This window comes from Arvicanthis niloticus, chromosome 30 (assembly GCF_011762505.2).
Source record: "Arvicanthis niloticus isolate mArvNil1 chromosome 30, mArvNil1.pat.X, whole genome shotgun sequence".
Taxonomy (NCBI): domain Eukaryota; kingdom Metazoa; phylum Chordata; class Mammalia; order Rodentia; family Muridae; genus Arvicanthis; species Arvicanthis niloticus.
Genome location: NC_133438.1, coordinates 21,833,865 through 21,859,289, shown reverse-complemented (window position 1 = coordinate 21,859,289; position 25,425 = coordinate 21,833,865). Strand labels below are relative to the sequence as shown.

The 25,425-nt window shown below is 41.8% G+C and overlaps 1 protein-coding gene across 3 annotated transcripts in view; it reads left to right on the top strand.

Moving 5' to 3' along the window:
- The window catches only part of Pde7b (phosphodiesterase 7B), a 313,578-nt gene that overhangs the window by 261,784 nt on the left and 26,369 nt on the right, over positions 1-25,425 (top strand). For all 3 annotated transcript variants that reach the window (XM_076928085.1, XM_076928084.1, XM_076928086.1), the window contains 5 exons: positions 5,383-5,534; positions 8,196-8,259; positions 10,225-10,320; positions 13,280-13,380; positions 19,404-19,535. In XM_076928085.1, coding sequence (XP_076784200.1) covers positions 5,383-5,534; positions 8,196-8,259; positions 10,225-10,320; positions 13,280-13,380; positions 19,404-19,535 — 545 coding nt within the window. The remainder of the gene's footprint in view (positions 1-5,382; positions 5,535-8,195; positions 8,260-10,224; positions 10,321-13,279; positions 13,381-19,403; positions 19,536-25,425) is intronic.

Here is a 25,425-nt window from a genome sequence, read left to right as displayed (position 1 = left end):
GGTCCATTTATTTATTTATTTATTTATACCCCAAATGCTGCTCCCTCCCAGTACCCCTCACAGAGTCCCTACTCCATCCCTCCTCCCCTTCTCCTGTGAGAGGGTGCCCCTTCCCAGGTATCCCCCATCCTGGCACATCAAGTCTCTGCAGGATTAGCCACATCCTGTCCCACTGAGGCAAGACAAGACAGTCCTATTGGGAAATGGATTCCTGTAGGGGTGATATTTAGAAAACGGTGCCCTGTCCGGCTTTTTCCCTGGCAGCCGCCATGTTCTCGCTGCTCCTCGGCTCTGACCGGGGCTCCAGCTAGCTAGAGGCACAGGCCCTGGCACCCATGAGACGCCAGCGTAGGGGATGGCTCTGCCAATCCCCCACGCTGCATCCACAAAGCTCGGCTGAACCCCAGACAATATCTGCCATCCTCCCAGTACCTGGTAGAATGAAGACTCTATGCTTAAATATTTTCCAATGGATTTATATATTTGGTAATGCTCAAATAACAAGATGCCCAACCTATTAGAATTGTTACCCAATATCTAACCTTTTGATAGAAGTTGCTACCCAGGACTGCTTTTGACTCATCCATCCTCCATGGTCGATAGCCTCCTCCTTCTCCCCCCCCCTTCCTCTTTCTCCCCTTCCCTTCCTCTTTTTCTCCCCTCCCCCTCCTCTCTTCTCCCAGCTCCACCTCCTCTCCTACTGCCTAATCAAGCTCCACTACGAATACAATGTAGCAGAATAAATATCCTGCTACAGATTCCAGTCAGGATACAGCCTTAGGGATAGCCCCCAGCTCCAGTTGTTAGGAGGCCCACATGGAGACTGAGCTGAATGCCTGCTACATATGTGCCAGGGACATATGTGCCCATGTATGCTCTCTGGTTAGTAGCTCAGTCTCTGAGAGCTCCGAGGGGTCCAGGTGAGTTGACTCTGTTGGCTTTCTATGGAGTTTTTATCCCTTCAGTTCCTTCAATCCTTCCCCCAGCTCTTCTTCCATTAGGAGTCTCCACCTCCATCCAATGTTTAGCTGTGGGTATCTGCATCCATTTCAGTCATCTGCTGGGTAGAGCCTTGCAGAGGACAGTTATGCTAGGCTCCTGTCTGCAAGCATAAAGAGTATCATGAATAGTGTCAGGGATTGGTGTTTGCCCGTGGGATAAGTTGACCATTCCTTCAGTCTCTGCTCCATGTTTGTCCCTACATTTCTTTAGATAGGACAAATTTGGGGTGGAAAAGTTTTGTGGATGGATTGGTGTCGCCATCCTTCCATTTGGGGTCTGGCCTGGCTACAGGAAGTGGCTCTTCAGGTCTCATGTCCCCACTGTTGGGCATCTTGGCTAAGGTCACCTGCATTGACTCCTGGAAGCCACCTCCATCTCAGATCTCTGGGACTTCCTAAAGATTGCCCCACCTCCAGCAGCTGCAGATTTCCATTCATTCTCCTGGTCCTCTGTGCCTCTCTCCTGTCTCTGCACACATCTGATACTGTCCACATCTGATACTGCCCACATCTGATACTGCCCCCCTTCTTCCCCTCCCCAACTCTGGACTTCTCTGTTGAAGAAGTCACTTGCCTATATTGAGTAAGAGCATTACATCCCTGCAGTTGTATCTTAGTGCAACATGTAAGGAAGGGCCAGTTTCTCCCTTGAATAGCGAGGGTTGAATACTTAATAAAGAAGCTATCTTTTTCATATTTAGCCACAAAAAAAAAAAACCCTGCACATTCTCTCTGTCCAATTAATAAGCAGAAAGATGCTGTGGTGTTATGCAATTACCTGATGTATTTTAAATTTTCCTTAATCATCGTAATATCCGTTAAGGATTCTGGCCCAATTCAGTTATTACCTTAATGGCTACAATCGCCCATCCTATTATTTCTGCTGCGTTTATTGGTCAGCACTCTCTGCAAAAAGCTTTCTCTTAAGCAATTGCCTGCTACAATGTAAATTCATTGATGGTTTTCTTCTTATTTTGTTTGGAAGTTTGAAATTTATTCTTCTATCATTTATTTTGAAGCTCAAGTTTTTTTCCCCTTTTGCTTAAAGGGATCTCTTAAAGCCTCCCGTCATATATTGCGTGTGTGTCTGTGTTAGTCAGCAGACATCTTGCAAAGTTGGTTCTCTGCATCCGTGCACGTGTGTATGCATACATGCATTGGTCAGAAGACATTGAGTTGGTTTTCTCCTTCCACTATTCGAGTTCTGGAGATCCAGCTCAGATCATTACACTGGGCAGTAAGGACCACTGAGCCATCTTACCAACTCATCCTTTAGATGACCCCATTGCATTTAATATTTTTATTTTCTGGTGCAGTGTGTCACAGGTCACACGGACATCTTCTGTCCTGGACCAATAACCGTCTCTTTCCCTGAGTGCTGGATGTATCCACTGCTAAAAGGAGTTATTGTGCGTGCATACAATAAAATGTGTGCTTTCTAAGTGTACAGAGTCAGTGTTCCTGCAGGCACCATTAACAGCATTTGATACTTAGTGTCTCACACTGTTGTGTTTGTTCAGAAGGCTTCCAGGAAATGACATACTGCTTTCCATCTGCTCCCTCCTCACCTCCCATAATTCTGTTCTTCTCTGTACCATTCTGAAGATGATGTGGAGCCACTCCACACTTCAAGCTTGGATCATTTCTCATGGATGTTCACATTCACTCTGGTTAATCTGAGTCCCACCCGGTACCTCTAACCCTGTCCTCTCTCAAGGTCTGGGCTTGACATCCAAATTCACTGCAGCCTTCTCTATCTCACGAGACAGCAGGCCATTCTCCCACCTGTTCTCTATCTCAAGAGATAGCAGGCCATTATTCCACCTATTCTGGCAAAAAAATTTGGATATAACTAAAATCCCTCTCATAGTCCTCAACCATTTCGATGCTCTCTCCGATAGCCTGTCTTTAGCTACTTTGTCGTTTCTTCTTTCTTCCACCCTTCTGCATCCTTTCCCCACCCTTCTGACCTCCTAACTCTAGATAGGAGAGAGAAAAAAAAAGGATGGAAAGGAAATGGGGTGAGATTACTGTTAGATTACTTCTGGCTGATTAGGAATGTCAAGTTCCTTGGGGCAAGTTTGATCTTCACCATCAGGATATCTAATTTCTTCTTTCTTCATTTTTTTCCCAACTACTTAACAAACCACAACCAACAGCAACCAACCAACAATCAACCAATCAACAACCCACCCCGCCTCTTGGAAGCCCTAGCGTTTATATACTCTCTGAAAAGTCCCCTTAATTCCAAATGTCACAGGAGCCAAGAAACTATCTGCCACTGGCAGAACCATGCCCCTGCACGCGGCAAATCATAGACAGCTGCTGTGAACAACCTGAAGCATATCCACACCCATATCCCACACCTGGGATTAAAATGGAAATATATCCTTATAATAGTTCTGGGTTTTTTAAAGAAACCAAAATGCCAGAATTGTCACTACCCTCCCCTGCCATCATTGTGTCTCTCTCTCTCAGCAGCCATCACTCCTGACTGGGACATTTCAACAACTTCCCGAGACATCTCCATTCCAGGCTGGCCTCTGTCCCAAGAGTTCATCCTTCAGTCCACCCCCTCTGTCCTCTTCACAGGGGCTTCCTTTCATTGCTCATTCCAAAATCCTAAATATGCTAGTACTCCTGGTTGATCCCGTTTCTATACCTGGAAGGCACATCCCCAGGTGTTTACTCAGCTAATCCCCTCAGCACCTCGAATTTAGGTCAAATTCTATCTTCTCATTAAGCCAGTGCTGACTGCTACTGAGATGGAATTTCTGATCCCTTGTTCTCTGCATACACACACACACACACACACACACACACACACATCTACTACCCTCATTACATCTATCTCCAGTTTTTATTGTTTCTTTTCTTTTATGTTACACATTGTCAACCTCTCGCTGCCATGTCCCTTCTAAGAGGGCAGAGGTCTTGTTTTTGCTCACTAAAATGTCTAGAATAGTCCCATAAAAGGTATTCGGGGTTTCTTTGTTGCTTTTTGTTTGTTTTTGTTTGTTGGTTGTTTTGGTTGGCTGGGTCTTCAAAACAGGGCTTCTCTGTGAAACAGTCCTGGCTGTCCTGGAACTCCTTTGTAGACCAAATGGTCTACAAAGATCCACCTGCCTCTGCCTCCCAAATGCTAGGATTAAAAGCATGTGCCACTGCCACGCGGCTCTGGTTTTTTATGTTTAATAAATGAATGATCACCTTCACTTGATGTTTTACCATAACAAACTCATTGAAGGGAGAAGCTGTCTGCAGAATGAAGTTGACAGATAGCATTCTTAATATTGATGTAGGCCAAACACAACCTCAGCCACTCTCTTATCTCTATGCACATGCTTGCCTCTTTCCATGGGTGAAATCTGGATTGGCTTTAAATACTAGCCATTTTAATCAGGCAGTGTTTTCAGGGCAGAGCTGGTCTTGTGGCCCTGAATTATGCTTTTCCATGCTCCACACAGTCAAGTAATGAGTTACAGATGGTCATTCACTGTTCTGAGTTTCCCCGGCTTTCTTTTTCTCGTTAGTGGTAATTTTGAGCGCTATAGGGGAAAAGGGGGAGATGGAAGAAAACGAATTACTCTATACACCAGCTATACATTTTCCTACCAGACTCCTAAATTGACTCCACATCCAACCTTTGCTGAAGACTTCGGTTGTGTGGCTCAAAAGTGACGGGAAAGTTTCGTGTAAGATAAGACATAACTTAACAGATGTCCACATATGGTACCTGGCACATTTCTGTGCAGTCACCACAATGTCAGCATCAAGATGTGAGCATGAATGAGTTTCTGCCACCTGGCTAAAGTACTTACAATTCCCAGTGCAAGAGAGCACACAGTCGCAAGGCACGCGTCCTCTCTGCTTTTTTTGTAGCATTGTTAGTTAGTCAATGACGTTCCTCAGAAAACAGGAAATATTTCTCCCGCAGTCTTCTAACATTTGAAGAGAATATAAGAAATTAACAAACCAAAAAGTGAAGTTTTAAATTCATACAGTTCATGTCATCCAAAATTATATAAGAAAAGTGTATGAAAAAATCTGTAACTAACACTAAGCTATGTGTAGTAATCCCAGGACTCAAAAGCCTCAGCAGAAAGATCATGGTTTTGAGGTCAGCCTTGGTTACATACAAGACTCTGTCAAAAGAAGAGAGAGCCAGAGGGACAGAGGAGAGAAAGGGCAAGAAGATCACTCGTTTGTTTGTTTCATTTATTAGAAGAATTTCAAACATCAAGTTAATAGACCGTATTCAACTCAATTCAACCCTCCATGTGTCTTTTAAATGTCTCTCCTTTTAATATATTATTCTCTACACAGAGAAAATGATCCCTCTTTTAAACACATGAATTCTGCTTCTAATTCCTTTCCACAGATACAACACACTCAGGGGAAATTGGCACCAAGAAAAAGGTGAAAAGACTGTTAAGTTTCCAAAGATACTTTCATGCATCTAGGCTTCTCCGAGGGATTATACCGCAGGCCCCGCTCCACCTGCTGGATGAAGACTACCTTGGACAAGCAAGGGTAAGCCAGTTACCTCTAGGTCACCCTGCAGCAGGCAGTGGCCAAGAGCCTTTGCCCCAGCTGACATCACCTGAGTCTCAACCCTACTCTGCCTCTCAGGGCTTTTGTGACTTTGGGTTTGTTATTTGGCCACATCTATACTTATTTTTCCAAACACAAAATGACAGTTGTAGAAAAATGTACCTCTTAGAGGTAATTAAAGATTCTCTAGCTATAACACGCGGTCTTTGTATTTATGGGGTAGGGGGTGCTGGGGATTAAACCCAGGATTTATGCAAGCTAATGTGATATGTGACTAAATATGTCACTGAGCTACACACCCAATCCTGAGGTAGAACATGGCCCTATGCTTAATATACTTACACCAAATACACACTAGCTGTTTTCACTCTTATAATTGTGTGGAACGTCTTTATACAATGCCAAACAAAGTAAAGTGTTGGCCTGAAAGACTACTACTTAGTGTATAAGTCCATCTTTAAATCCACCAAACTGTCGTGTATAGTGCCAACTGAAAACACCTTCAGTAATGATCAATGCCCAGCTCTGCATTAGACTCCTGATTCAGCATATTAGCCTGTTGTTTTTAAGCCATTCAGAAAGCTTTTGATAATAAATTATTTTTCAGCTGGGCGGTGGTGGCGCACACCTTTAATCCCAGCACTTGGGAGGCAGAGGCAGGCGGATTTCTGAGTTCGAGGCCAGCCTGGTCTACAGAGTGAGTTCCAGGACAGCCAGGGCTACACAGAGAAACCCTGTCTCAAAAAACCAAAGACAAAATTAAATAAATAAATAAATAAATAAATAAATAAATTATTTTTCATTCTATATCAATTTAATGAGGTAGAACTCAATGCGTGATTGTTTAAAAACAATTTTCAAATTACTTCCAGCCTAAGTTGCCAAAGGAATTTAAATTTCAAGGGTAAACTTGCCACCATTCAAACAGAGGTTAAAAGCAATCATTTGTAGCTTACATGGTATGTAATATCTCCATATAATAACACATTACTACATATGTGCCATTAAAAATGAACAATAAATAGTGTCAGTGGAACCAAACTCTACTATCCTGTCTATAAAAGGATAAAAGTTAATTAGACCTTACAACAACCTAAGGGTGGAATTAAATGATCACTGGTTGGTTGGTAGTTGGTAATTGACTTGTAGGTTGGTAGTTGGTTGACTTGTTGGTTAGTAGTTGGTTGGTAGTTGGTGATTGACTTGTTGGTTGGTAGTTGGTTGACTTGTTGGTTAGTAGTTGGTTGGTAGTTGGTGGTTGGTTGGTTGGTGGTACTTGGTTGGTTGGTTAGTGGTGGTTGGTTGTAAGTTGCTTAGTTGATTAGTTAGCTTGTAGTTGTTGATTAATTAGTAGTTTGTTGATTGGTTTGTAGTTGGTGGTTGTTTGGTAGTTGGTGGCTGGTTGGTGGTTGGTTAGTTGGTTAGTAGGTTGGTTGATTAGTGTTTCACCTGTAATTGGTGTTTGGTTGGTAGATGATTGTTTAGTAGGTGATGGTTGATGGGCAGTTAACTACGTAGTGGATAGTTGGCTGATTTGTTGAAAGGAAATCAATAATAACTTCTAACACTGCATTGTCAATGACAGAGCACTCATGGTAAGTTCTCTCTAGGCAGCCACATTTTTAAAGGTGACATTGAGATATAGACAAAATAATAGACTAGACGTCTCCTGTCAGAAGACAGGGCCTCACTCTCCCTTTCATATTGTGTGATTTGGGTAAAAGTTCTCTCCAAACAGACAGTTACCCCTTTGGTTCTTGAGTACATTGTGAGGGCTGAGCACACCATACAAGGCACCGGATTTTTCACAGGACACAGAACCACTCAGGGGCAGAGAGAATCGTGAGCTAGTCCTTGTATTAGTGACTATGTATTCAAAGAGGGATGGATGGAATTGTAAGAACTATGAAACAGAGAGAATTAACCATCTCGACCGTTATGTCACATTTAATTCTAGACATGGCTCACTTTTTAATAATAATTAAAAAAAAAAGTCTTCATTATACACAGTCTTCAAATTCTGTGGCATGGTCAATTACTCACTGTTTGGTTTGCTACACAGTTAACTTTACATGCAGTCCACACTGGGTAATATAGTGTACTCAGCGGTGGTTTTCACTTTGCTTTTAAGTTTTTATTATAAGGACTGGGGCTATAGTTCAGTGGTAAAGTTCTTGTCTGGCTTGAAGATCCTGGCTTTAATACCAAATACCACTAATACAAACAGAAAAAAAAAAAAATGTTGCAACACTTCTCCCTACAGTACACACCCTGGTTTAACAGTCACCTACCTGTGCTCCCTGTGAACAAGCACTGCGACAGGCTCTTGAGGCACATAGCACTACCTCGATCTACCCCTACAAACAACCCTCTGATGAAGATGGTATCAGCCACATGTTTCAGAGGAGAGTCAGAGAAGTTAAGGGTGTAACCAAGGTCCAACAGCCAGGTAGTTTCAACTCAGAGCCTGCCCCTTGAGCATGTAGAGTACGGGGTAGAATCTGGTTTACCTCAAATCCATTGTACATAGAGTAGATTGCTACAGTTTCCAGGTTTGTGTTTAAATCACCATGTCTAGAAGTAAATGTTTGAATCTCGGTGTGTGCTTCACTCGGGCATTATTTGTGCTTGTCTTCTCAGCATATGCTCTCCAAAGTTGGAATGTGGGACTTTGACATTTTCTTGTTTGATCGCTTGACAAATGGTAAGTTACCCCCCCCCAAAGAATTCTCACTAAAATATATACCATAAAGTGGATTCATTTCATGAGAAACAATTTGTATTTTTAGACAAATTGCTTTTTTTCCCTTCTTTTCCCACTCTCATAAATCGATAGTCAGTTGGGACAGACCAGGGAGGGGAAAATTAATTCAGATGAAGAATGAGGACTGAATCTGACCTTAGCGTGTTAGGATGCTTTCCTTCCGAACTGTGATCCCAAAAGAATCAAGAAACCACAGATTGCACTCTGTGAGGAATCACAGAATATTCTGATCATGTCCAAATGTAGGAAGCCGCTAAATGTAGAAATATTACTCACTAAAACGTGAACACACAGAAACACATCTGACCAGTCCTGTCTCTTACAGACAAGGTAGTTATTGTTGCTTCTTAAGCAAGCTGAGTCTGCCCATTGCAGGTATCACTCGGATACGTTTGGCATCATCAGAAGGAAGCAATTGCCAGGGAAGGGATGTAAGAGCTTAGGGTGTAGCTGAGAATTAAACACTTCCTTTAAGCCTTCCTTTCATGTTTTATGCCTAATGAATGAAAATAACCAAATACATTTTCCTCCACCTATTAAAAAGTGTAGATGAAGTTAGGCCGGTGAAAGACCTCATTTAATGTTGATGGTCTAACTCATCACCTGCCTTATGTGTCCATCAAGTCATTGCCCATTGATTTCTCAACACCATTTGAGATGACAAGCAACGTGCTGTAAGAGACGTGCAGTGTCACCTCATGACTTGGATGTTCACTCTATGGAAAGCTAGCCGAAATATATATGCTATGGGTGGAGTCCACGGTGTTTCATTGTTCTTGTTTGGATCAGCTAGAAGGGGGTACTGATAACTGAAATTAACTGTGAAAAAAAATAACTTCTTAAGTGGTATTTGAAAAAAAGTATAATCATGACTGTTACAGAAATGGGAAATGAAGCCATCAAAGGTTTTGTTTATCTCAGCTCATTAACCTCCTGCTAACCTACCACAACAGTCCAAAAGTAAACCTCAAAGAGATACACACACACACACACAGGCACGCACACACACGCACACACACACGCACACACTAAAATTCATTTATAAACAGCTGTGAACTGCCACCACACTAGCTTCAGTTATAAGTCTATGGACATAGATTGTTTACAGTACTCTCTGCAAACTTGGAGAGTTCCGAAATAGCTCCAAGAAAATCAGATTTGTGGAGATGCCTGAAAATAATGTTCTGTGGCCATACTCAGATTCCACTGAAGACTCTTGGTCAGCCTCTCTTTAATCTTTGTGATATTTTCGTAAAGTATTAAAAATACCTGTCACCCAGGCATGGTGACATCCAGGAAACTGAGCTACCGGAACATGAATTTGAGGCTATCCTGGAATACAATGTAATGAGACTTTATCTTAAGTAATGAATAAATTAATTAAATTATAATTCAAAATAATTATTCTTAGATAGATAATATCTCTTGACTATTGTTATAATTTTGAAGCTGTTCTTGCCTGAATTGTAAAGTATCTTCATCAGTCTTCTTTTAGATAAGTGCCATAGGACGAATGGGTTACTATTGTTGAATAATGTAGTAACTTAAATATCTCTACAGTGAAAAGTAAATTGGAAGTGACTTAAAGGATATTTTGAAGATGTGTGCGTTCTTAAAATTACCCATACATACAAATTCCTTCATTTAATAATTTCTTTTCCTCTGTTATAAGAAGATAGAAACTAATTTTATTTATACAATATAATGAGAAGCCTAAAAAAATGTAATATATATATATATAATTTCAAATGAAAAGCGGGGAAGTACTCTATCATAAAAACCTTATTTTGGAGAATTTAAATCTTATTTTCAATCTTGCTAGTATTTTGTTGTTATTGCTGTTGGTTGGTTGGTTGGTTGGTTGGTTGGTTAATAAAAATAAAATGAGTGCCTATTCCTCTGCAGGGAACAGTCTGGTAACTCTATTGTGTCACCTCTTCAACTCCCATGGACTCATCCACCATTTCAAGCTCGATATGGTGACCTTGCACAGGTTTTTAGGTAAGTCTTTTTTCTTGCATGTCCTTATACAACCACAGGAATAATGGACAATGCATAACTTATTGGTTGCAAGTATCGAGGAACATGAGCTGAACAAAGGACTGAACAGTCATGACATGAGGCAAAGCCCACAAGGCCTCAGCCTTACACAGAGAGCAACTGGCAACCAGTGAATGCTGGGAAAGGGAGAGATAGTCTTCCCCAGGAAAAAGTTCACTAATTGGTTATTCAACACCAAATAATCAGCCCTGAAAAGATGTACATAAGTAGCAAATACAACAGCAGGTTGTATTTGTATTTAGGAGTATGTGATGTATGTGTGTAGTATGGTGTGTGTGTATGTGGTGTGTGTGTGTAGTGTGGTATATGTGTGTGTGGTGTGTGTGTGTGTATAGTGTGGTGTGTGTGGTATATGTGTGTAGTGTGGTATGTGTGTGTGGTGTATGTGTGTATTGTGATCTATGTGTGTGTAGTGTGGTGTGTGTGTGGTGTGTGGTGTGTGTGGTATATGTGTATAGTGTGGTGTGTGTGGTGTATGTGTGTAGTGTGGTATTTGTGTGTGGTGTATGTGTGTATTGTGGTCTGTGTGTGTGTAGTGTGTTCTATGTGTGTGGTGCGGTGTGTGTGTGTATAGTGTGGTGTGTGTGTATAGTGTGGTGTGTGTTTAGTGTGGTGTGTGTTTAGTGTGGTGTGTGTGGTGTATGTGTATAATGTGGTGTGTGTGTAGTGTGGTCTGTGTATGTAGTGTAGTCTGTGTGTTTAGTGTGGTATGTGTGGTGTATGTGTATAATGTGATGTGTGTGTAGTGTGGTCTGTGTGTGTAGTGTGGTGTGTGTGTGTGTGGTCTGTGGTTAGTATGGTGTGTGTGTAGTGTGGTGTGTGTGTAGTGTGGTGTGTGTGTGTATAGTGTGGTATGTGTGTATGTATGTGTGTGTCAGTTTGAAAGAGAACAAGGAAAAGAATATGGAGATTTGGAGGGAGAAAAGGGAAGTGAAAAGTGATGTAAATATGTTTTAATCTTAAAAAGCAGAAATAATTTTAAATAAATAAAGTGTTAGGAACCACAGCATGATAGAAAAAGACCTCAAATTAATCTTAAAAGATTTAATCTTAGTTTTAAAATATAACTTATCTGTCCTAAGTCATTGCTGAGTTGTTAGCTTAATGTGTTATGCTTACAGTACATATAGATTAAGGATCTATAAAGAAAACCACCAAGGATATATGTGTCAAGACAATTCTAATCTGTTCTCACACTAATAGAATCCCAATGAGATAATGATGATCACAACAGACTTTGCTGAAACCCTTGAAATGAATTATAACTATGCTTTGCATCCCACCACTGTGGGCGGAATACTTTAAGTTAATCACTTCTAATTGTTTGACGAACCCACAAGTTGGACACTATTGTCACCACTTGTTCCACAGTTATGGAGGACAACCAAGAGCTTTCAGTACATTCCCAAGGCTAATGACTAGTGACGGACCTCAGGTCACATACAGGTGGAAGCCCGCCATCTTTTCCCACATGGCCACAGCGTCCATCAGTCTTTCTCTAAAAGCAGCCCAGTTCTCTTTAGTTCTGTGAATGTTCTTATTTATCTCCCCACATGAAGTATCCAAGGTACATTCCTGGTCACCTTATTATGCCTCTGCCACTTAGCACATTTCTGGCTCGAGCCACACTTGTCATGTGACAGTGCCATGAATTCTAAAGTTGACTCGGTGCCATCAGGAGGAGGACAGAAGCAGCATCTGCCGCCAGGTTTACATGGCGCTTACATCTCCTGCATCCTCTCTCAAGGACCACGTGCATTATTAATTAATTAATTATTAATGCATGGATCATTCTAAGGCAGCAACACTTGGACTCAGGGCATTGTTATAAGAAAGTTGAGGATTGTGGTTAAGTAATTTACACATCACAGGTAAGTGTCAGAGCTGGAGTTTACATATGATATGAAGCAAGCCTACTGAATAAAAACGTATGTGCAGCATAGCAGAGACATGTGTAACCAGCCACAACCTGGTTCCTTTCCAGAAACGTAAACAACCTCAGGCTGATTGCATTCTAATTGCTTGAGCAAAGTAATGGCCATGAAAGGGGCCAAACCATTTAGATCGGTCTAAAGAGATACAGATTCTTTGGACACATATATGTGCCCCCAAAACATGTAAGAAATACAGCCTTGGCATCTGAGTTAACAGCAGACTCTGGAGCCAGGTTTGAAGCAACACTAAAAGAATATGGCCATTGTAAGTCTGGACATTTTATACAAGCTGAATATATTTCATCCCGAGCACTGACTTGGTTAGATGCTGAAGTGGGTATTGGCTTCTTCTGTAAGTGGTAAACCAAAACTGTATTACCTTTCGTGGACTTGGTACTCTACACCCTGCCTTGTGCTGGAGGGGCTTGAATAGAGACCCGCTCGGCTCAGTGCAGCCCTGAAATAGCTACCTGCCGGAGGCCTAGATACGTTTGGATGACTGCTTGTTATTCAGGTGGTAATCCAATCACTGGACAGCAGGAATCCAAAACACAAGGACTCTAAAGGAAAGCATCATCTTCAGCACATTATTAATAAATGGCAACAGATAGATAACTGAGAGACGGTGTGAAATAAAGTCGCCCTTTTCCCTTCGTATTTATTTTTCTTATGAATAAGAGAGTGCCTTCATGAGATGCCAGGAAGGGGTGATGTATGGAAGAGGTGGGAAACCCTGAGTGCAGCACGCATCCTCCTGGCCTTCCTCTCCCCTTCCTCCCCATTGCAAACAGCCAAGGAGAAGGCTTGCAAACCACCTTTTTTTTTTTTTTTTTTTTTAAGGATTCCTCAGGCTGTGCACTTTAGAAGGCCTGATACTTGTAAGCAAGAACTACCTCAGATTAGTCTTATCTGCTATGTCATTCTTACTTTGATCTTAGCTGACTAAGCTTTCTATTTCCTCCTAGTTATGGTTCAGGAAGATTACCACGGTCACAACCCATACCACAATGCTGTTCACGCAGCTGACGTCACCCAGGCCATGCACTGTTACCTGAAGGAGCCAAAGGTAAAGCAAGACCTGCTTGCCTCCTCATCCATCTGGAGATGCCAAGTCAGCACATTGCTAAGCCCCAGAGTAGCCAGTGTTCGGAATCCTTCACAATATGAATGGGAAGTGTTTATACTAACCTTTTCAGCTCTGAAAATCTTACCACAGCCATGAAAAGAGATGTGAATTTTTAAAGATTTCCATCCATAGGTTATTGGTTTTTTCAGGGCTGCATGAGGCCAGAAAAAAATCCCAGCCTACCTCATGTGTGTGTGTGTGTGTGTGTGTTTCCTCAGTGGTCCCAACGACCAGCACACTGTCATGGACTTTTACCACAAACACTGCCAGCACTGAGTTCAGCTGGAAAAGGCCTCCCAGTTTGCCGGTTTTGATCAGTCAATGGGATCAGTCCACTCTCAAGTCCAATTTCTATTTAGCCAATGGAAAATCTTGATTCAGAAGCCAGGGAAGTCCCTGAATGTCCAACACCTCTTACAAACATGCTCTGATACAATGGGCCAAGCCAAAGTCAGAGAATGAAGACGTAATGATAGTGTAGTACAATGGCTGTTACAATTGAGGTGATGAAGGGTTGTTATAATCGGGGCAGTTCCACACTACTAAAAAATTAGGGTTTTGGTATAATGTACAGTAGGAATTTTCTTGAAAGTTTTTTTTAAAAAAAAAAAAAAAAAACAATAATAATAACATCCAAATTCAAGAATCTGCTTAGCTCCATCAATTTTAGTAATTCATTAAATACATAGAAGCTTCAACATAAGCCACTAAAAACAAAGGCATCCCAGGAGGAAGCTAGAAGGATGCTGCACCCCTGTAAACCAAAGGACTTTTCAGTCTCCAAATAGTATACAAATTACATCATATACTTCTAACTTTTAAAACCAGACTTCCCATTTTCATGTTCGTTTTCCTGATTGGCCAAAATTTAAAGATTCTCGTACATTCTCTGAGCCTCTATTCCACAGTGAGGAAGTATGCAAATTTTGCAATTCAATCTACTTCTTTCAAAGAAGTGGCAAAGATATATATTGCTTAAAATGCACGAGGAATGGGGGCTAAATCCAGTGGTAGTGTGCATGCAAGCATGTGAGACCCTAGTGCAATCCCTAATGCAGGCTTTAAAAAAGGATTAAGGGCAGGCGGGTTAGATACTCAGTAGGTAAAAACTCTTGTCACAAAAGCCTGACAATCTAAGATAGGTTCACAGATCCCAAAGCAGAAGGCCACACACATGCCATGGAATTCACAGGCCTCTACACACACACACACACACACACACACACACACACACACACACACGGTGTGGAGAAAAAGAATAGTAATATTTTTTAAATGAATGTTTTATTTTTCATCTTCTTTATTGGATATTTGATTTATTTACAATACAGATGTCATCCCCTTTCCCCATTTCCCCTCCCTGGAACCCCCTATCCTATATCTCCTCTTCCTTTATGCTTTTATACCATTTTGATTACATGCATATATTAAGGTCAGTTCTAGGTTGAGGGTCTAGCAATACAATAGATGCAAATAGTCAAGGAACAAGCAAGACAATAAACACAAATAGTCAAAGAGAAGCAAGGCATTAAACCCAGTTACGTGAACACTCCCGTAATCACTATTTCTAAAGGCTTATCCAGATGACCAAAGTATCTGAGCCTATTTCCCTGTCCTAGCCCAAGGTCATTTTCACGTCTGAAGCCTACTTCCTTGTTCTAACCTAAAAGTTAGATTCCTGTCTGAAATTACTTCTTTGTTCTGGCCTAATATTTAGATTCCTGCCTGAGATTACTTCTTTGTTATAGCCTACGATTTAGACTCCTACCTGAAATTACTTCTTTGTTCTAGTCTAATGTCAGATTCCTGCTTGAAGCCTACTTCCTTGTCTTGGCCAATGTCATATTCCTGCCAGGCAGCTCTTTTCCTTGTCCTTGGCTCATGTCAGCTTCTTGCCAAGGAGCCCCAAAGGCTCTCTCAACTCTCCCCCTTTTTTATTTCGTTAACAAGACTGAGCCTGTCTGAGATCATTCTGACAAGAATGCCTTCCTTACCCATCATAGAATATGCATTATCAAAGGCAATGCACTTATGTCTTAGGCTGATATGGCTCTGTGCAGAATCTTACCCGCCCTTGGCTTGACAGCCTGTTAATTTAATAACTCTGTCTGGGGGTCCATTTTCAGGTCCAAGCCATGTACTTTGGCTGCCAACATGTTGATGTTGTTAAAGATAAGCTTTAACAGGATGGGCAGGAATGAAAGTATTCCCAGGACAAGAAGGGCTAGCCTGATCAAGCTATATATGCCATTCCTGAAGTTTGCCCAAAATGGAAACACTGAGCTCAGGCCATGGATAATTTTATCAATATTATCTGAAGCATCAAAGGTCAACAGAGCAGCATTCTTTAAATTCATAATCTCACTATCCAAAGTTAACCCAGAGTAACACCCAGAGAGGTGTTAGGATTATGCCAAATATCCTACAGGTGTCTTTAAACTTCTTTCTAATTACAATGACAATCATTGTGAATTTCAAAAGTAACACTACTCCAATGATACTTGTCATGACACTTGGGATGGCTACTAACTCTTGAACCCTGAACCTCCTTCAGATAATTTAAATGGATTATAGAGCATCATTCGTTGTTCCAGATACCTATATAAATCCTTTTGTATACTCAATACATTAGTAACATTTTTTTTTTGCTAGATGGTTAACAAAAATAGTTGTCTTAACTCGTTGTGTCAATGCTATTGCAGAAGTAGTGGTGCTAGCAATTAATGGAATTGAAGCTGTTATACCAGCAATAATCAAGCCTGCTACCCTCTTGTTTCTGCTTAAAGCCTAACTCACTTCTTCCAGTACTTTCAAGCTTTTCTTAGAGAATTGAAGTTTTCTAATACTCAGGGCAGTGAGATGAAAGCTGGTTGATAGACCCCCATAACAGACATGTCAGGTTTCAACACACTAACATAATTGGAAATTATACAGTCAATGCAACTTACAATAAATGCTGTAGAAGAGACAAAACCAATTTTAGCTTGACGATTAAAAGAGCCTTAAAACATGCACTAACCCTTGTTTGAAATCCAGATCCTGTCCCAACTTTATCTTTTGCTATCCTAACATCATAGCAAGCTACAGCTAGCTTCCAAATATGTCTCTGACAAAGTCCTGATCCAGTCTTCCAAAAGTAGACTGTTATGTCCCATATTGGATTGATTTCTAGACCAGCACATGATTGATTCCTGATAGCTGGGCACCTTTAAGAAGAATACAAGAGACATAATTTCTCTTTTTGATTCTCTATCCCACAAGGTCTAAAAACTTGAGGCGAGACAGCTTGTCCCATCTGGGATATAGTCAAGCAAAGGTGGGTCAGGAACATATGTCCAATACAGCTCCCCAGTCATCCTTGTCAGGGCACTCAGCAAGCTCACAGGTCAGCATCATTCTTTGTTTCAGCAACAGTATGTCTCACCAATCTTTTTAAAGTTCCATGGGCCTCTTCTACAATACCTTGTCCTTGAGGAGTATGTGAAATCCCCGTAATAAATTGTTGACAAAAAGTCTTGACTGCTCAACTACAGTTGCCAGACCCATTATCTGATTTTTTTAATTGGATATTTTATTTACCTTTCAATGTTATCTCTTCTCCTATTCCCCCCAAAACCCCTTATCCCATCCCCCCTCCTCCTATTTTTATGAGGGTGTGCTCCCACTATCCTCCCATCCCTGCCTCCCTGCTCTCAAATTCTCCAACACTAGGGAATCCAAACTTCCAGGCACTGAGGCCGTCCACTTCCACTGATGCCCGGCAAGGCCACCCTCAACTACCTAAACAGGTGGAGTCATGAGTCCCTCCCTTTGTGCTCTCAGGCTGGAGGTTTTAGAATGACTACTCCAGCTTGTTTCTTAGAACCATTTGCTTGAAAATTTGTTTATCAGACTTTTACTCTAAGGTAGTGTCTGTCTTTGTCACTGAGGTGGGTTTCCTGTACGCAGAAAAATGCTGGGTCCTGTTTACATATCCAGTCCATTAGCCTATGTCTTTTAATTGGGGAATTGAGTCCATTGATGTTAAGAGATATTAAGGAGAGGAGATTGTTGCTTCCTGTTATTTTTGTTATTAGCGGTGGAATTATTCTTGTGTGGCTATCTTCTTTTGGATTTGTTGGAAGAGGATTAGTTTCTTGCTCTTCCTAAGGTATAATTTCCCTCCTTGTATTGGAGCTTTCCTGATGTTATCTTTTGTAGTGCTGGGTTTGTGGAAAGATATTGTGTAAATTTGGTTTTGTCATGTAATATCTTGGTTTCTCCATCTATGGTACTTGAGAGTTTTGCTGGGTATAGTAGCCTGGGCTGGCATTTGTGTTCTCTTAGGGTCTGTATGACATCTGTCCAGGATCTTCTGGCTTTTATAGTATCTGGTGAGAAGTCTGGTGTAATTCTTATAGGCCTGCCTTTATATGTTACTTGGCCTTTTTCCCTTACTGCATTTAATATTCTTTCTTTGTTTTGTGCATTTGGTGTTTTGATTATTTATTTTGAAGTATTTCTTTTCTAGTCTAGGCTATTTGGCATTCTATAGGCTTCTTGTATGTTTACAGGCATCTTGTTCTTTAGGTTAGGAAAGGTTTCTTCTATAATTTTGTTAAAGATATGTATTGGCCCTTTAAGTTGGGAATCTTCACTCTCATCTATACCTATTATCCTTAGGTTTGGTCTTCTCATTGTGTCCTGGATTTCCTGGGTGTTTTGTGTTAAGAGCTTTTTGCATTTTGCATTTTCTTTGGACAGTTGTGTCAATATTTTCTATGGTATCTTCTGCACCTGAGCTTCTCTCTTCTATCTCTTGTATTCTGTTTGTGATGCTTGTGTCTATGACTCCTGATTTCTTTCCTAGGTTTTCTATCTCCAGGGTAGTCTCCCTCTGTGATTTCTTTATTGTTTCTACTTCCATTTTTATGTCCTGGATGGTTTTGTTCAAACAAAAACAATTCCTTCACCTGTTTGGTTGTGTTCTCTTGCAATTCTTTAAGGGATTTTTGTGTTTCCTCTTTAAGGGCTTCTACCTGTTTACCTGTGTTCTCCTCAGTTTCTTTGAGAATGTTACTTATGTCCTTCTTAAAGTCCTCTATCATTATCATTAGAAGTGATTTTAAATCTGAATCTTGCTTTCCTGGTGATATGGGAATTTCTGGACTTTCTTGTGTGGGAGAACTAGGTTCTGATGATGCCAAGTACCCTGGGTTACTGATGCTCATGTTCTTGTGCTTGCCTTTCACCATCTGGATCTCCTTAGTGCTACCTGCCCTGTCTCTGACTGGAGCCTGTCTTTCCTATTATCTTCGTTGTATCAGAACTGTGTGGGATGGGTGTTACTACTGGGGTTAGAGCTGAGGCCCAAGATCTGCTCAGTGTTCAGGCCCAGACTGGAAGGAACCAGTGCTCTGGGTCAGGAGTAAATTCCTGGGTCCCAGTGGGTCCCAGTTACTCCCTGTTTGGGGAGGATGTTGCTGTCTCCTTACCTAAGATGCTGCCCAGGTTAGAGCTCCTGGGAGCCCCTGCTTTCTCTGGGTTTTGTGAGATTGGGGGCAGAACTGCTGCCTGGGATCTGCTCAGTGCTCAGGCCCAGACCGGAAGCTAAATGAATGTTTTAAACAAAGACACATACATGAATGATTCTTTAAATCAGTTTATTTGTTTGTTTCTCCATTTGCAACTTACTTTCAAGAGTAAGGCTGGTTACTCTGCTCCTCCTGCCCACCAGTCATCAGTACTGCCCACAGGCTATACCATTGCAACAGCAAGGCTTGTTAGCAGGAGCAGGGAGAACACCAGTTATGTTTGCCCAGTCACCTTCCACACCCCTCTTACTGCAGCCCCGAGTGCCTGCCACAGACGGCAGAGGCCTGGCTAACAGTCCTGAACAGTATTTCACTCTGTTTGCTTTAGACACATCAAATGTCCTTCTATCGGCAGATAACAGTCAATCTCCGGATTTTCTTCTTTAACAGTTGGCCAGCTTCCTCACACCTTTGGACGTCATGCTCGGACTACTGGCTGCAGCAGCTCATGACGTGGACCATCCAGGGGTGAACCAGCCATTTTTGATCAAAACTAACCACCACCTTGCCAACCTGTATCAGGTAAAAGAGAAAAGAGTTAAAAATTAAAAAGCTGAATGAGGAGTCAGTTGCCTTAAGTACACAGCTTGAACCTTCTTCTTGCCCTCAAAACAGATATTCCAATCTGATTCAGGCACTGAAGACTTTCTCAAAATAGTAAATTCTTTTTGTGTTGTTTTGTTTTACCAAGACAAGGTTTTCCTATGTAGTCCTGGCTGTCCTGGAACTCTGTAGACTGGGCTGGCCTTGAACTCATAGCTCTGCCTGCCTCTGCCTCCTGAGTGCTGGGATTAAAGGCGTGTTCCACCACCACCCAGCTATAATAAATTGTTTACTCAAAGTTTTAGAAGTATAGGTCGTGTTTAATAATTTTTGTTTTGTTCTCTTTATTAAAAGCAAATATTCTAATACAATCAAATTTCCAGGGTTTTTCAATGTAATATGTAGTCTCATATGTTCTTAACTTGTGACTTTTTATTACGTAGATCAGTGGAAAACCTAGGATTGCAAAAATAATAAGACATACTCTGTGCCCTAGACATTAGTTCAAATTCAAGTGCTCAAATTGTGACCTATCCTAACAAACTTAATTCTACTTTGAAAGGGGTTTGAAGAATTAACTAAAGAACATATACAGGTGTGGTTTTTTGAAGATTTTGCTTGGTGCAGTAAAGTGAGCTATTGCTCTCTCCAGGAGACACAGCAGTCTAGACTGTGTGGTCTGATCCCTGACAGGAAAAAGAAGAGACAACTTGGAAGTGGGCTCAAAAAACACTGTACAAGATACATATACAATAATAAGCACAAAACTATACACTTGCTTACATATTTAGTCAACAAGAGTACCACAGAGGAGAGGAGCCAGGGTTTATGCCGTTGTAAGAACACCCTGTGCATGACTTCATGCAGTCCAGATGACGGTAAATAAAGTATAAGATCGACTCTCCTCCCTCTGCAATCCTTCTCCTTCAGTTCTGATAAAGATCATGGCTTAACGCTCCACTCGGCGCATGCCTTTGCCCTGAGATAAGGTGAGAGCCAGGGCAGCTGGAGTGGAGGCGGGGTCAGCAGAGGGCACCCTCCCATGTCTGCAGTCTGGACCAGATTCACAAGCTGACTCGCCAAGCAGGGTCAATGTGAAGACATTGCAGGCACTCCCACCCAGTGCCTCACTCAGAGTGAAAGCAGTCATGTGTCAAGGAAGGTAGACCAAGAGGAACGGAGGCATGTGAGAGGAAGGCCCCGGAAGTCACTGCCTATGCCTCCACGAGCCAACATTATTCATCATCATACCGAGAGTCACAGAGAGGCTCAGTGACCTGCAAAGTATACACATCAGATATAAGAATGGTTATCACAATTACAAAGAAAGTCAGTTCCAGTTTCATTTAAAATGCACTTCCTCTTGATAGGTTCCATCTATGTATTAACTACAGACAGATTGCTACGTGGATAATATAATGATTAAATCTTTCATGAAACTTTATGATTATCCCATTCCATGGTGTTTAGCAGAAGTGTAGGCGGTTTACCTAGTCCTTTCCTACAGGTAATTGGGGATGTGGATTAACAATTTAAACTCCAGTTAGAGAGTGAGTGAGTGAGTGAGTGAGTGAGTGAGTGAGTGAGTTTGGTTTTTGGAGATATTGTTTCTCTGTGCAGCCCTAGATGTCCTGGAATTCATTTTGTAGAGACTTAGGCCAGGCTGGCCTAAAACTCAGAGATCCTTTCCTGCCCAAGTTCTGGGATTAAAGGCATGCACTGCCATTGCCCAGCCTCCTTTTTATTTTAAATGACTGAATCACACACACACACACACACACACACACACACACCAGGCTGACAGTCCAGGAGGAATATCTCTATGGCTGCTCCTCAAATATGTAATTATAAAGAAAGATTATTCATACCCTTATAATTTCTGCAGGATGAAAGCATTCTAGGTAGGGTACTAAACTCTGTGAGGTTGGGCAGATAACATGAATGAAAGAAAGGTCAAGCAGCTGTAAAGCAGGGACAGTGATTTGTCAACGACCAAGATCTTATTTTGAACTCAAGATGCTCCTCTTCTTCTGAGACACCCAGATTGAGGCCCTTGGGGCGTCTCCAAGGAGACCATTTGGTTTGTTAGGCAAGAGCCAAGCAGAAACTGTTATTTCCAGAGTCATTTCATGAGCAATTAAGAATGAAAACATAAACTGCATTTCTGCTGCTTTTTTCTTCCTGTATCCTCTAGATTTAAAAGTGGGAAACATCTCAGTTCTTTGGATACCAGACTCTCAGTATATCAACATCACTCTAAGTATTTTCATCAAAGAAAGTACCCGGTACATAGACTGGGAACAGCCAGCCACAGTGGCTCAGCCTGAAATCCCAGCTACCCAAGGAGATGGAGGCTGCAGGATTGCAGGTTCAAGGCCAGCCTAGGCAATTTAGAGAGACCCAATCTCGAAATACTAAGGAAAGGGGAAACTGAGGCTGTAGCTCAGTTACAGAAAGATTGATTGCTTCCTGCACAAGACCCTAGGTTCAAGCCCCATTACCCTGTTACCACAAAAAAAAAAAAAGAAAGAAAGAGAGAGAGAGAGAGAGAGAGAGAGGAGAGGAGGGAGAGGAGAGGAGAGGAGAGGAGAGGAGAGGAGAGGAGAGGAGAGGAGAGGAGAGGAGAGGAGAGGAGAGGAGAGGAGAGGAGAGGAGAGGAGAGGAGAGGAGAGGAGAGGAGAGGAGAGGAGAGGAGAGGAGCCTTGCATGGCAGCAACTAAGCTGTGCCAGATACTCTTTGACAGGCAGCCTCTTGATTTAATTTGAAAATCTGTGTTGGTGGTTTATTAAATGCCAGCAATCAAAGAGATTATTTTGTCTCTGGGATGTACCGTACTTGATAATTGAGAAAAGAAAAAAGAGGGAGGGGATTGTTTTGCCTTCGATGTGGTAAGGGTTTTGTTTTTCCAGATTAAAATTCTAGTAGTTCTTATGGCCACAAATGTGGAAGTTTGTTCCTTCAACATCAAAATGAAGATTATTCTTAGGCTCAGGAAATGATTTATTTGGTTGTCATGAGACCAAGACAGCCAGAGTTTGACTCCCCAACACCCACATGAGAGCTGGTTCTAATCCTAGCATAGTGGGAAGCAGAGGATCTCTGAGACTTGGCCACTCTTGTGGAAACTGCTAGTTCTGGGCTGAGGGAGAGATCCTGCCTCAAAAACAAGATATAGAGCAACAGAAGAAGATGCTTAAGGTCAGTCAGTAAGCTCAAGATGCATATGCACAGAAGACTAACACACACACACACATACACACACACACACACACACACATTAAGTAATAAGTAAATAATTTTTAAAGGATTGTTCTAAAACTGCAAATGTGTGGAGTCTGAGATATGAATACATATTGCCACTGGGACAATGTGAAATTGCTGAACTGACCCTTCTCTAGGACAGACAGATCGATACCTGATGCATCTTCCTAAACTGGCTAGGGTATCAGGGGACATGAAGACGGGATCACCCTATCATACGTTCACAGCCCACTCGCCATGTCTGAATGTTGTCTTCTTTCTCTCTTTTACTTTTCTGAGACTATAGGATGGGCTAACATGAAAGTCAGATACACTCATCAACAGCAGGGCTGCTCCAGTTCCAGGGACAAGCCATTGTCATCTCTGACAGTTTTCTAGGAACACCAATAATTGGTTCAGGACATAGACGTCTTCCTGCCTTCATGTGTCCACATCACTGGGCATTGCCTGGTCACAATATTTTCCCTACTATGTAGCCAGGAGGAGTTTCCTCAAACCCAATTCTGACCATACAGACTCCTGTTAATATGATCTCCAAGATCCTGTAAAAAGCCAAACCTTGTGTTCGGGCACCAACCTTGAGATTCTCCCCATAGCCTGGCTTCCACCAAGCCTTTCTTCCCACCATATCCCCTTCTAGCCTTGATAAATCACAAATCAGAAATACTTTCCATTTCTCCAACATATCTCTCATTCCTCCATTCATTCAGTGAATATTTGTGGAGATATTAACATTAATGCATATTAATACATGCCAGGTACGCGAATGCAGACAATGACCAAAGCAAATAAAAATCTTTACATCCTCCCAGGCAAAATAGAAAGTCACTAAGCAAAGTATGTAGTCTCTTATAACGTGACCATATCTGAAACAAAATATGCAACCAAGCAGAGAAGAGAGATGTAAGTATCTCTTGCTTCAGGCCTTCACAGTCCTCCTCCTGCCCATCTCCTGCCCATTTGTAATCACATGTGCTATCATGTGCAATATTCTGCTCAGATGTAATGCATGTAATCTCTGGGTCCACTCTGGCTCACCCAACCTCTGATCTCATCTGGACATCTTTTCCTCCTTGAAATCTCCTGCCTCTAAAGATCCATCTTTCCTGTGTCTCCAGCACAAGCTCAGTGTTCTCTTCCCTTATTCCCACATGTCCCATCAAAATTGCTGTTGCCTGGTTAGATGCTCATGTCTCAGATAGACAGCAAGTCTCTGGCATGGATTCACTCTCTGCTGCCGGTGACCAGCACATGGTAGTGTCAGTGAATATTCCACTGTTCTTCCTGATTGTCATGAGTAAACTACACAGGATGGGTTGGAATGGTTTTAAAATTCTTTATAGTGCTCTGCAGTTAACAAATGCTACCTCATATTTTGCTCCTGGAGTCACTTATCTGGTTATCTGTGAACATGTAATGAAAAAAAAAAAGCCAATTGCTATAATAATTTAAAAATATCTTTGTCTTGAACAAAAGTCTGAGGATTTCACAACAGAACATTCCAAATCTGGCTCCTGCCAGAGACTGGCCCAAATTTCAAATCTTGTTTCCTTTTCTTTTAACCATTCTTTAAACCTTTAAACATTAGGGTGCAGAAATTGCTCAGACTGACCGATTCAACAAACGTTTCCTTCTTTATATGGCACTGTGACCTGTACTAAGGTACAGAGATGAATAAGAAATGTTGCTTGTCCTCCATAGTAGTCATAGCTAGCAAAAATCTCCAACCACGCACGTATGCCCGTGGGAATGCAGGGAGACGTCCGAGCAGTGCTTAGGGTTGAGCGGTGTGCAGAGCCCATGCTTAGGCCTGCCCATTAGCCTGCCCAGAATGGGCCAGCAGGGCTATTAAGCCAAAGTTCCCCTCCCCCAGCCCATTCACACAACCACCCTTCTTCACCTTGCAGAAGTCAGGCATGCCTCTTACCTGTTCTGAGGCTTAACCATTAGAAATATCAAAATGTCTCCCTCGCTTGAGGTCCCAGAATCCCAACCGCGTTGCTCTCCCAAGATAACTGCCAATAACTCTGATTGCTTAGTACAATTTTTTTCCAAATTTGCAATATTCCTGTGCTTTTAAAGACCAGTGAGTTACTAATAACAATTACACTGTAAACTCGATCTTAACAACTATTTAATTTGTATCGGCCCAAATTAGGGAAATCTTTTAAATTAGAATTTCAGCTTATAGCCCTATTTTTGTTGCAGAGAATTGTGGTAATGTTCTAGTAGAAGATTTCACAGGTATAAATATATGCCATTAAACTAAAATTCAGGGACTTGAAGAGATGGATGGCCTAGTGGGTAGGTGCACTTGCTATATGAACATAAGGACCTGGAAGGTTGAATTCCTAGCACCGAGTGAAAAGCTGGGTGTGGCAATACATGAATCTAACCCCTATCACTGGGGGTAGGAGGAGGCAGAGGCAGGAGGCTCTCAGGACTTGATGACCACCAGCCGAGCTGCAGGCTCAGAGGGACAGCCTTCTTGGACTAAGACAGACAACAATAAAGACGAATGTCCAGTGTTCTTCTCTGGCCTCAACATGAGTACAAGCACAAGTGCACACAGACGCACACACATATATAAAGAAGCACATACATACA